The sequence below is a fragment of the Neovison vison genome, chromosome 6 (genome assembly GCF_020171115.1).
Source record: "Neovison vison isolate M4711 chromosome 6, ASM_NN_V1, whole genome shotgun sequence".
In the NCBI taxonomy this organism is placed as follows: domain Eukaryota; kingdom Metazoa; phylum Chordata; class Mammalia; order Carnivora; family Mustelidae; genus Neogale; species Neogale vison.
In genome coordinates this window covers 125,853,455-125,867,001 of record NC_058096.1, presented here as the reverse complement: position 1 = coordinate 125,867,001, position 13,547 = coordinate 125,853,455, and the positions used below count along the sequence as shown (strand labels likewise).

Genomic DNA, 13,547 nt, shown 5'->3' with positions numbered 1-13,547 from the left:
GGACACTTAATTCATTCTGTCTGCCTTAAGCCCTATTGCTCCTGTCATTCCTAAAGTGCATTTGCTAACAGCAAGTGTTATAGCACTCATTCAGTAGTTCATTGCACTCGCTTAACCTACACTGTAAGTTTGGTGGGAACAGGGGCTTCTCTGCCTCGCCATTTTATCTTCAAGATTTAAAACTGTGCCTTGCATTCGGTGGGCACTCACATATTTACTGAATAAGTAAATGTGGCCATGTAAATAGGAGCTGTGCCCTATTTGCCCTTAGTCTAGCCTGCTCCCTGATTTATGACTCCTTATCTAACTAGGCCTGACTATCTCGTCTCTTCTACTCTACCTTCCCATGTTGCTTCTGGATAACATGATAGTTTTGCCCAGGCAAACATGATTTTTCTTTACATGCTGATTGCAAATGATTGGAGGTAGAGTAATAATTGCTCTAGCCCCTCATTTTACTGAAGTCCCACGGAGGTCAAATGATTTGGTCAGGATCATAGAGCAAATCTATATGCCTAATGATTGCTACCCTTGTCCTGACACCTTGGCAGATTTACATCTTTGGTTGGATGTGGCCAATAAACATTATCCAGAAGCTTCGTTAAATTCTTGGTCATGTCCAGGTTTCCTAAGCATCTGGAGCCAGCCTAATAGCATTTCTTAGCTCTCGGAGGATAATCTTGTGTTCCCACCCCCACCACCACTTTGTTCTTGGAATAAAGAATTTTAGATTAGGGAATATCAAGCTGATTTTGAAGTACCAGCTCTGTCATATGTAGAATGAGAGATGAGCAGAGCCTTGGGACGTGTGTCTGTTTAAGGAAGGGAAGGGGTAAGAGGACTACAGCTTAAGGAGCTCCCCAGGTGATCTTCCCATACCTCCAGCGAGGTTATTTTCCAGGTGGGAGTAATGGCTCACATTAACGTTGTCACTCATGTTGGGGACTACCTTATGAGCACAGTTCTCTAATCAGGGCCGTATTACAAGCATGGCTAAGAATCAGGAGTCTGGAGTCAGATGCCTGAGTTCCTCTCTGCTTTGTGATCCCAGGCAAACTCTTATCATCTAAAACCTTCAGTTTCCTAACAGGCTAATGAGAATAATTATAATAATGCCTGCAAGAGGGTTAAATCAGATCATGTAATATGCTTAGTAGCACAATGCTCAGCACATTGATGTACTTAACAAATGTTAGTTGTTTTTGTTAACATTTTGGTTGTGATTGTATTAGCTTTTTTTCTAATAGGTGGTTTTTCTATAGGACCACACAAATTAAGCTTAATTTCTTCCACATAGTATTTATTTTGTATCTGTCTATTGCTTAATGAAGGAAAATTACATGCTATCTTATTTTTAAATTTAAAAAAATTGTGACTATGGTGATTACATGTAACAGGAGTTAGTGTTACAGTAAAAAGATGGCAGGGATTACTTTTCAAAATATTTAGCTTAGTTTCCTTTTGCTTGGTGAGAAGGTAGCCACAAGGTGGCTCTGTCAGAAACCCACAGGTTGCATTTCATAAAGGGCTGAGTGTGAACCATAATTTTTCTAGAATCTCACTCTGTCAGGAACCTGCCTAGTGATAACTCAGTTACATCTTTTAGTTTTTCTCAATACTGTTTATGTAACACCTCTGCAATATTTATGCCATCTAGTTACTGTTTTAAGTATTTTTAAAAAATAAACATAATTTGCCCCTTCATGCCTGTCGTTCAGTCTGGCAAGTTCTTAGTGGATAGTCCTTCCTTTCTGATAAGCTGTCTGCCCCACCACAAAACGATTGTTCCAGAGGTAAAAACTCTTGCTAAAAACATTAAACTTTTAATGGATATTAACATACTTGCATTTACAAGAGTGAAATTTGTCCTCTTCGTGTTGTTATTTATGCAGCATTAACCTTTTTCTCCAGATCATTGAGACTGAAAATATGATGGACCGAATTGTGACTGGCTTGTCTGAGTCTAGTGTCAAGGTGCGGTTAGCTGCCGTCAGGTATGAGCTTTAAATGGTCTGAATAAAAACCCTTTGCCGTGTGTTTAACCTGTTTCCTTTCCGGACCTTCACCAAGTAAGCGCAGAATCCAAATGTTACTCAAAAGTATTCTTGGGTGAACTTCTGCAGTGTGTAACGTCATTTCACAGAGAAGCTAGCCTGGAAAGCCCATGAAGTCCTGAAGTAGTTGAATTAACAATGTCTATAGATATACTTGACGTGCATATTAGTAACTAGTGAAATGCCAAAGCAGTGTGTTTGAAAAGTAAAAGTTATGGCTTCTTTTGAAGCTAATTTTGATTATTCTTTGTAGATGTTTGCACAGTTTATCTAGATCTGTGCAGCAGCTTCGAACCAGTTTCCAGGATCACGCTGTGTGGAAACCTTTAATGAAGGTAAGAAACCAGCAAGTAGCACCCATTCCCACAGAGCCTTTGTAGTGAGCCAAAGTAGCTGATAATACTCCCTGGTCTGGGAGTATGGCTATTTTTTTTGTGTGTGAAAGATTTTGAATACTCACCTTCTCAGATCTGATGTTTTAAGCATCTTTAGATTTGTAGAACGTGTTTCCAAGGTCAGCATCTCAAGTGTGGCGGGGAAGCAGATGCCTAGTTTTCTTTTATTAAATAAAACTTTACTCATCTGATCTCCCTGTGTGTTTGCTATTACACTTTAGACTTCTTCCAGAATCTTTGTAATTTTTACTTATAAAAAGGAAAGGAATCAGTCATGGGAAGGTATAACCTGTTCTTAATCTTTTGGCAATCCCTGGATATTTTTTACCACAATGTTATTTCCTATTTCTCTTTCACCAAAATAATTTCTTTGGTCTTAGGTCTTTCCTTGAGGGCCAAAAACAACAACAAAAAAGTGGTTGAGGTCAAATAAATCTGAATCAAGACTTAGATGAGGCATTAGGTTGCTGCTTATGTTATTCCCTGATATATTACAGAACTGTGGGTCAACTTGGTCTCTGGTCCATCTTCTTTCTTAATTTATTTTCTTTCTTTCTTTCTTTCTTTCTTTTTAAATGATCATACACGTTGCATTTAATCAGCAGAATTTTTTAAGGTTTTGGTTTTGGGTTTTGGTCTTTATTACCTACTGTGAAAATTTTCTTAGGCACAGTGAGGCTACTAGAATTTTTTTACTCCAGAGCTCTTGCCCTCATCTTAAAGCTTCGGGTTACAGTAGGGGCATCATTGTGGTAGAAAATAGCCAGGGGAGGCTTCAGGCAGGAAAAATATGAAGTGGACTTTGAAGGAAAAAGGAAGGCAGGAAGATTTTCCAGAGAGAGGAGTAGCATGAGTGAAATACTACACATGGTCCATAAAGGAAGCATAAGGATGTCTTCGTGACCGTAGTAGAAGGGGTGCTGGGGGTATGATCACCAGGTGGAAAGAGCTGGACCAGTGCTCTCTTCAGGAAAGCTATTTTGCTATGGGCATTCTTTCTTATTTTAGGTTATAACTTTTGCATAACAATTTAATCTTGATTTATGGATTCTGTCCATTCAAAAATTTTTTTAAGGCTCATCTATTTACCAAAATAACTTCCAAATATTTTCTCTGGAGCTATTTTCTCTAATTGCTCAGCTCACTATCCCTTTATCATATGACTCAGAAATGGGGCAACATACTGTTTCTAGCTAGTTCTACCTGGACAGAGGTTTGGCGGGCAATCTAGAAGGATTTTGTACACTTGGGTACCTGTGAGTATAGTTACTATCAAACTACTACTTTGTTGTACAAAGTATAATACTAAAAGCTTGAGCTTGGAAATAAGTCAGTGATTTATCTAGATACTTTTAGGTTTTTCGTAGTTCAAGGCTATTTGCATGTATATTGATTTTTTTCCCCCTTTTTGCTTTGCCATGTTTTCAGCTGTGATTTTTCTTATCTTTATTTTGTTGAAATTCTATTTGATCAGTATTAGATGTCAGCTTCTGAATTTCAGTGTCATCTTATATTGCACTGAGTAAATGCTTTTAAAATTTTGATAGCTATTCTGTTTTAGTTTATCATTGTTATCTCATTGGAAAATAAAAGTTGATAAAAGCACATTAGTCTCCATATAGCAAAAATAGTAGTATTTTTAAAGTGAATTGCATTGGTAAGCACTCACTTATTTCAAGCAATGATTCTAAGTAGTATAGTTTTAGAAAATGATTATTTTTCTTAATTCACAAATGTTCATTGAGCATTCCTTTTGTGCAGTGCCATTCAGTTGATATGGGCCAGGATAAATTAGACCATAGATTAGTCCTTCGGGAAGCTTAAATTTGTAAATAGAAAAGGAGATTGGCATGGCTGCACAAGGAATTTGAATAGTAGGTAGTAATAAGGGTCCCAGGAGAGGACTTCTGACTGGAAGGGCTTCAAGAAGGCTTCTGGAGTGGGGATGGCCTTAAAAAATGGGTAGGGTATGGTTTCACTTATTTGTGGAGCATAACAAATAGCATGGAGGACAAGGGGTGTTAGAGAGGAGTAGGGAATTTGGGTAAATTGGAAGGGGAGGTGAACCATGAGAGACTATGGACTCTGAAAAACAATCTGAGGGGTTTGAAGTGGTGGGGGGGTGGGAGGTTGGGGTACCAGGTGGTGGGTATTATGGAGGGCACGGCTTGCATGGAGCACTGGGTGTGGTGAAAAAATAATGAATACTGTTTTTCTGAAAATAAATAAATTGGAAAAAAAATGGGTAGGGTGAGTACCTGAGGGATAAAGGAAGGGCATGACAAAGGAAGGGAAGGGTTGTATGATCTCAGAAGGGGTTGTGACAAACACAGATCAGGGTCCATAGTATATGAGTTTCGATTTTCATCGACTAGCTGACAGTTCACAGGAGAGTTTAAAATGCAGTATCTTAAGATAACTATTATCTATTTTATAATTCTTGCTTATTAACTTGGGAACTTCGGACTTGATTTAGCTGAAGAAAGCAGATAATATATTTAACTCTCTGAAGTTTTTTGTGATGATCCATTTCCAGTTTGCGTAACAAGAGTTTCTAAGATTCCTTTTGGGATCATGAGTCTGATCCTGATCTGATCCCAAATACAGAAGATTTAGTTAAAGTGGATATTGCATAAAAGTGGTGGTGGTTATGAGCCTTCACTCTTGGAATCTAGAAACAACAGGTTCTGATAACAGCTAATGGTGACTAACATTTGTCATTATGCTATGCTGTCTTCTGAGTTGAGTGAGAGTCCATGGCAGTTAGTTTGCTTTGTATCTACGTGCCTGATGATAACAATTACAACAATGAATAACCTTTGTAAAAACTCTATTTTTATAGCCCTTACTGTGTGCCAGTTACTATTCTAAAATCTTTTTATATGTTAATTCTCACAGTAATACCATCGTCCCCATTTTATAGCCAAGGAATTCATATACTTATTTAGTGTTTGAGCTGAAATTTGCATTCAGGCAGTCTATCTTCTTTACCCCCATGTCATGTTGCTTCCCTTAATATTCACTATATCACATTTAATCTTAAAAACTCCTGTCAAGGAAGTGTTGTTTTCTTCAATTCAATGACTCCGAGAGGTTAAGAAAAGAAATAAGCTCAAGTTCACACATCTACTAAGTGAAAAGGAGGGTTGGAACCAGGGCTGAGATTCCAGTCCTGAAAACCAGTCCTCACATTGCCCTAGCTGTATAGTAGCTTGATTCACCCCTGCTTTTGGTCAAAAAAGCCCTTCTAGAGACACACAAATCAGAATGTTTCAGGCTCTGGGGCAATTTGTGGTTTCATAAGTGGCCTGATACGATGGGGTAAATTTTAACTACCTTGTCCTAAAGCAGTCCCGTGCTGTTCACACTTTTCATACAGAGCACCCCCTCGCTGACTTATGTGTTTATCTCTTTCTGTGCAGCACCTCCCATCCTGGCAGTGGGGCTGTAGCTTCTCCAGCAAGATAGTGTGAGGGCCTTAGTCATAATTAGAGCACCAGGTAAAGTTTGACACGACTACAAGTGGATCTTTCCTAACTATCCCATATGAAAAGCCAAGTTGAAAGATAAATTGTTTTTGGTTCTCATTTGTTCTTATGATCTCGCTTCCATCATTCCAAACCATTAATAGCATCCCTTTTTTAAACTCCATAGGTCTTACAAAATGCACCAGATGAAATCCTAGTAGTAGCATCTTCCATGCTATGTAATCTTCTTCTTGAATTTTCTCCAAGCAAAGAGGTTAGTATCGATTTTCTCTTCCTAGACTTTGCCCAGTCTACCTAGAGTTTAATCATATAATTTTCATAGTAGTTGACTTTGAAATTTCAGGATTGACATATAAAAACTACTGCTGGAGTAAAATACTACATCTTCCTGGATGAATCAGTCAGTTAAGCATCTGACTCTTGGTTTTGTCTCAGATCATGATCTCAGGGTCGTGGGATCCAGCCCCGTGTGGGTCTCTGTACTCAGCAGGGAGTCTGCATAAGAGTCTCTCCCTCTCCCTCTGCCTCTCCCCCGCCTCCATTCATTCTCTCTCTCAAATAAATAAATAAATCTTTAAAAAAAAAAACAAAACTACTTCTGAATTATATGGTGGTGTGTGTACAAATAAAATCATTTTAAAATGGTTTAATTTCCAATTCTCCCATTTCTGCCTGGCGTGTGAAACTTATTTAAAAGATACTATAGCTTACACTTAATCTAAACTGCCTACAACTACAAATGTAATTACAAAAGTAGTAGATTATTTTTAAACTATATATATTAAGAATAAATTAAGGGTCAGTTTTATAAATCAGGATTATAAATCATTTCAGGGTGATGACTGGTGGAAAATAGTCTTTATACCTTTTTTTTTTTTTTTTTAAGGGAGAGGGAGAGAAGGAGGGTGAGTGGAGGGGCAGACAGGGAAGGAGAGAGAGAATCTTAAGCAGGCTCCACGCTGATCACAGGGCTCAGTCTCACAACCCTGAGATCATGACCTGAGCCAGAATCAAGAATCAAATGCTTAACTAACTGTGCCACCCAGGTGCCCCAGGAAAATAATCTTTTTAATGTTGAATGTTAGATTGTTGTTTGGGGAGGGATTACATATGGGAATGTTCTTTCCCTTCTATACATTTTATAAATGTATTTGAGCATGTATTGTTTTTATACTAGGGAAAACTACAATAAGCTTTAATAAAGGAGGGAGGGAACCTTACCGAGTTAGTTTCATCATGTTAAAATATCTCTGGTCTGCCCAGTTGTGAGCTGAGGTTTAGACACTATCCTTTAATTAGTAGTTCCATTTTTGTTGAATTTCCTTTCATCACTGTAACACCTGTAGTCTTCTGGCTGGTAGTTAGGACGGCATTTGTTAGCAAGGTGGAGATTCAGAGACAGTTACTCAACAAGCAGAAATCTTGGAACAAAAGGAGAGAAACTGATAGTTACTCTGAAGGAAGGGAAAGTCTAGACAGGATGCCAGAGTTTCCATTTGTTTTCCTCTGCTCTGGTGGTTGAGGTCCTTACGTGGTGATGAACTGGTTGCAGTCAGTACTATACCATTAATCACTCTGAACAGCACTCATATTGCCTCAGATCCACTTCCTGCATATTTAGATAAGGTCTGGTTAGAAGTAAGGTAGATGAGCTCAGGTATAGGGTCAGTAATATGATTGATTTTTTTTTAATGTTAAAAATAAAATGGATCCTGAACTGAGAGGAAGGAAATGCTATAAAAGCACTTATTAGGCCAGTTGACAAAATTGGGATATGGGCTATAGATTTAATAAAAGTCTTGTTTTAATGTTAACATCTCTGAATTTGATAACTTCTCTGTGATTCCAAGAGAATATCCTTGTTCTTAGGAAATACCCATTGAAGTATTTTTTTTTTAAAGATTTTATTTGTTTATTTGACAGACAGAGATCACAAGTAGACAGAGAGACAGGCAGAGAGAGAGAGAGAGGGAAGCAGGCTCCCTGCTGAGCAGAGAGTCCGATGTGGGACTCTATCCCAGGACCCTGAGATCATGACCTGAGCCGAAGGCAGCAGCTTAACCCACTGAGCCACCCAGGCGCCCTACCCATTGAAGTATTAAGGGTAAAGGGGCATGATGTATATGCTATACTTTCAAGTGGTTCAGAAAAGATGAATAATGTGGATGTGGGCATGCAGAAGGAGAGAGGTAATGATAAATATGACAAAATATTAAAAAAATTTGAATTGAGGAAAAAACTGTGTGGTAGAAGCACACAGTTTGAACTTACTTCAAATTTAAAAAAAAAAAAGAGAGGTGGGGAAATGGGCAAAATGGATGAAAAGGAGAGGGAGATACAGGCTTCCATTTATGGAATGAGTACGTTTTGGGAATAACAGGGATTATAATAGCACTATATGGTAATATATGGTAGCTACACTTGTGGTGAGCACACCATAGTGTATAAACCTGTCAAATCATTATGTTGTACACCTGAAACTAAAGTAACATCATGTGTGAACTATATTCAAAAAAGAAAATTTTAAAAAGAAACAAAACCAGTTTGTACAAGTAGAGAAATGTATACCCTCAAAATAACATCTTCAAAGTCACTGCCCTTTTCCTCCCTACGTAAGTCTGAATTGCTTAAGACAATTCTAGAGTCCACTTGAAAAGGGGGCCTTTTAAACATTCATTGGTGACAGTAGATCAGTCCTCAAAGGTGTGAATTTTTAAGAAATTTTCAAACCCTGTTTTCAGCCAAGGATCATAAATAAAATTAGTGGTTAGGCTAAAGGTATTTTAGGTGGAGAATGTAATAGGACCATAAAAGTATACAACTGTTTTGCTTGTACAATTGAGAGATAGTCCTGAAAGTAGTTCTAAAAAATGGATTCTTCAGCACATTTGGAATAATATTGACAGTCTGGAAAGAAGATAGTTCCGTTATGTAAGTTCCATGTAATCCAGCCATGTTGTCAGTCCCAGCTTGTAAAGAACACATGGGATACACCCATACACCACACAGGAAGTGAGTGTCTCAAAGGACAGTGAGAAGGAGAGTGTAGAATTAGATAGTGGAATCATAAGGCATGTGCAGAATGTACAGAATTAGGACAGCTCCTGAGTCAGAGCTACAGAAAAAAAGAGAAATGACTGGGACTATTTTGGGTTTTGAATTTGTGAAAGACCTAATTGTTTTTGCCCTTTTTGTGGTAATTTTTATGTTCACCTCACTTCCTGCTTTGCAGAAGTTGTCTGGAATTGCATGAGAGTAGGAAGGAAATCATAAGCAGAGTGCCAGGGTATATGCACATTTAGTCACAAACTTGACTTTAAAACTGTGCTTTTTTTTCCTTTCCAATCACAGCCAATTTTAGAATCTGGAGCTGTAGAACTACTTTGTGGATTAACCCAAAGTGAAAATCCTGCATTGCGAGTGAATGGTATTTGGGCTTTAATGGTATGTTTTACTCTCTTTTATAACTCATCACTTGTGAAGAGAATGGGGCTGTTATCAAAGTTAAAACTAAAGAATGTATTGTTTGAAATGTCTAAACTTTGCTTTTTAATAAATGTTGCTATTTTGGCCCAGTTCTCTAATGACCTTGGACCTAGAACACTTAGTATTCAGCTTTTGGATTTGAATATTAGCGTGTGGCCACTGTGCACCACAGTTCTCCTGTTTATTATTAAGAAAAGCAGACACCGGGAATGCTTCGGTGGCTCAGTAGGTTAAAGCCTCTGTCTTTGGCTCAGGTCATGATCCCAGAGTCCTGGGATCGAGTTCTGCATCGGGCTCGTTGCTCAGCTGGGAGCCTGCTTCTGTCTGCCTCTGCCTGCCACTCTGCCTGCTTGTGTGCTTGCTCTCACACCCTCTCTCTCTGTCTCTCTCTGACAAATAAATAAACTTTAAAAATCTTTTAAAAAAAGAAAAAAGCAAACAGGTCTTAAAATTGGACATCTAATTTGGGAAAAACAAATTTTCCTCATCAGAAGTATTGATAACCTGCCTAGAGCTACCTACTTGACAGAGCCTTTTCATGTCTCCTGTGCTCTTTATAATGATCTGAAATAAGCTAGAGAGTATTCATATTTTACAGATGAGTAAACTAAGCACAGAGTGATTAAATAACTTGCCCAGGGCAACAGAAGTGATGCATAATTGCTTAATAATTTCTTAACAATTTTGGGGTGCCTGGGTGGCTCAGTGGGTTAAAGCCTCTGCCTTCGGCTCAGGACATGATCCCAGGGTCCTAGGATCAAGCCCTGCACTGGGCTCTTTGCCCAGCAGGGAGCCTGCTTCCCCCCTTCCCCCCCTGCCTGCTTCTCTGCCTGATCTTCATCTGTCAAATAAATAAATAAAATCTTTAAAAAATAATAAAAGTGTTTTAACAATTTCAAGTAAATACTTTATAATAATCTAAATTTATAAAACTGTATAACTATGAAGTCACACTGTATGACTTAAGATTTACTAAAAATATATTGAAATTAAAATTGACATGCACCTGGGTGGCTCATTCAGTTAAGCTGCTGCCTTTGGCTCAGGTCATGATCCCAGGGTCCTGGACTCGAGTCCTGCATCAGGTTCCTTGCTTGGCAGGGAGCCTGCTTCTCTCTCCGCCTCTGCCTGCCACTCTGCCTGCTTGTGTGCTCTCTCGCTCGCTCGCTCGCTCTCTCTGACAAATAAATAAAATCTTTAAAATTGACATGGATTTCTTCAAATATAATTATAGTAGTTATAATTTAATTACTATGTACCAGACACTAAGGAATGTGTTTATCTTCAATTGTTATTTCTGATTCTTATTTTAAGTTATATTGGTTTATATCCACCTCACAATTGGGAACCTGGGACTTGGAGGATAAATGAATCATCCAAGGTGTCACAGCAAACAAATGATTACAATGGATTCTGAACCTGTTCCAAACCCATATTCTTTTCCTTGTTCTGTGTATATCTGTTGTCTTTCCACACAAATTTGGGATAGAAATAATCATTTTCTAAACAGCAAATCCAGTAGTTTCAGTTCTTATTCTCCTAAACTTTGTATCAGCTTTTAGCACTCTTCTTTCTTAAAACTCCACTCCAGGACTTAATTTTTTTCTCAGCCTCACTTTCTACCTAGCCCCATTTTCAAACCCCTTCTCAGGGAATATTTCCCCAGTTTCAATTCCCAGTTTCCATTTCCCTTTATACTTCAGTTTGAAGGACTTCATCTTACTGTCATGATTTTAGCCCCCCTTAATAGAAGTTACTTTGAGATGTACAGACCCAGACATAATTGTTCCCTATACCCCAGGTCTATCACTTAAACGGCCTGTGAGATTTCATTTAAGGCCTCCCTGGGACATGTATAATTTTATTGTTGAAAACTGAACTTATTATCCCACTCCTCAAATCCATATTAACTATCTTATTCTCATTAGTCACCATATAACCAGCTGTTTTCTTCTCTGTCCACCAACTATAAAACCCTGGAGTCATTTTTGGCTTGGATCTCTCGACACCAGCCCAGTCAGTACTCATTTCTCTCTGCCATGCTGCTCACATCATTAGGTAACTTGATCTTTTGCATGGTTTAGCTCCTCAATTTGAAAAATAAGCCTGGGGGGACCTGGGTGCCTCAGTCTGTTAAGCATCCAACTCTTGATTTCAGCTCAGGTTGTGATCTCAGGGTTGTGAAATTGAGCCCCACTTCAGACTCAGCGAGGAGTCTGCTTGAGATTCTCTCTCCCACTTCCTCTGCCCCTCCCCCCACTCAAGCTTGCATTCTCTCCCTTTCTCTCTCTCTCTCAGATAAATTAAATAATACCCCTTTTTTGGGTAAATAAATCTTTAAAGAAAAACAAATATATGGGAATAACCACATATTATAGTAACTTTCTCGTATACAAAAGACTTTTATACCAAAAGTTGATTTATGAGTTATTTGTCATTTGCTGTGTTTTTATTTTCTTTAGATGTATTATTATACCTTCAGGTTAAACTGGGGTAATCCATAATGTGTCCAGAAAGGAGAAAAAGGAGCAAGAAAAAAAACCCAGCCATCTGGGGTTGCTAGTAGCTTCGATATACCTTCTACCCTTTGAGGAGCCTCCTTTATAATATAGACCTGCCATATCAACACCCAACATAGTATTGTGAATATAGTATGTGTTTCTGTGCCAGTAAACTTAACAAAACCCACTACTTATTTTCATCCATAATAAGGGAATTCTTTTTAGTCATTCTCAAAATGAGTGGCACAGTGTAGTTATTAGTAGCAATTTTGTTATTAAAGTACACTGAAGACGGGGTGCTTCGGTGGCTTCTTGGGAAAAAGCATCTTGACTCTTGATCTCAGGGTCATGAGTTTAAGCCCATTGTAGAGCCTACTTAAGAAAAAAAAAAAAATGGTGCACAGAAGGCAACTTGATAACCAGAAACATTTCTGAAAAGTAACCAAGTTCATAGAGGTGAGAGATCAGTGGTTGCCAGAAGTAGGGGATAGCGGGGTGGGAGAAATGAGTGAACTGTTTTTTCATTTCAGTTTTGTGTTTTGGGTTTGCTTTTGGGCAGAGGGGGTTTGGTTTTATTTTTTCAGTTTAAATAAAATAATTTTTAAAAAAGAAACCATAAATTCTATATTTATTAGACAAATCTTAGGACACTCAAATGCCCATATCAGGAAGTGGTCATATTCCTTATACAGTAGTATATATAGGAGATAGTTATCTTTCTCCTGACAGACAGAATTATAAGTAATTAATAAGAATCAAAAAAGTAATATGACTTAAATTATCTGCAGCTTCTGTTTATACCTTGAAATTTTTCAGTTATTATCAAAATATAATTTAATAAAGCAAATTAAACATGATTTTTGAAACTTCTTTAATCCTTTCAGAATATGGCATTTCAGGCTGAACAAAAAATAAAAGCTGATATTTTACGAAGCTTGAGTACTGAACAGCTATTCCGGTTATTATCAGATTCAGATTTGAATGTGCTGATGAAGACATTGGGACTTCTTAGAAATCTCCTCTCTACTCGGCCTGTAAGTAAAAGTTTCCACATTAGCTTCCCTGTGTATGCAGTACAAAATATTGTTCTCCTTCACTTCTCCCATCAATATCTGCCCAGAAGTGTGATTCAAATACTGTCCCTTACGAAAAAGAAGTCAATATCTAGACCTGTCACCTTCAAAGGTGATCTGGGAACTGCTTTACCATACAGCCACCTGACCCTCCACTCTTGCACTGCCTGTTCCGTCTCCCTCTCCTTACTCCATAGCGGATAGGAGTCTGCCTTGATTTGTTACTTCGTTCTTACTTGGTTTGCTGGCCAGAATGTGTTTTCTCATATGTCTAAATCACTCATCCCTGGGGCCTCTGCTTCTTTCCCTTTAGAGAATCCTTTTCAGTGTTATTCCATAGACCAATCCCCATGCTGCCAACATTTAGTAGATTGACTCTGAAGATGTCAGTGTGAAAACAGTGGTTATATATCAAAGCAGGAGAGGCTGAGCCTGTTTTTGGGGTCCCTCTTGTAGTTCCCTGAGCCTGCCTGAAGTCAGTGGCCTTCAGGTAGATGAAGAAACATGGGTGGTTCTTTTGTGCTTCACTTGTTTTCTGCGCCTTCTTCGT

The 13,547-nt window shown here is 38.3% G+C and overlaps 1 protein-coding gene across 2 annotated transcripts in view; it reads left to right on the top strand.

Moving 5' to 3' along the window:
• Positions 1–13,547, top strand: part of ARMC8 (armadillo repeat containing 8) — a 112,329-nt gene that overhangs the window by 80,140 nt on the left and 18,642 nt on the right. For both annotated transcript variants that reach the window (XM_044252284.1, XM_044252285.1), the window contains 5 exons: positions 1,912–1,994; positions 2,308–2,389; positions 6,104–6,190; positions 9,289–9,381; positions 12,809–12,958. In XM_044252284.1, the coding sequence (XP_044108219.1) occupies positions 1,912–1,994; positions 2,308–2,389; positions 6,104–6,190; positions 9,289–9,381; positions 12,809–12,958 (495 nt within the window). The remainder of the gene's footprint in view (positions 1–1,911; positions 1,995–2,307; positions 2,390–6,103; positions 6,191–9,288; positions 9,382–12,808; positions 12,959–13,547) is intronic.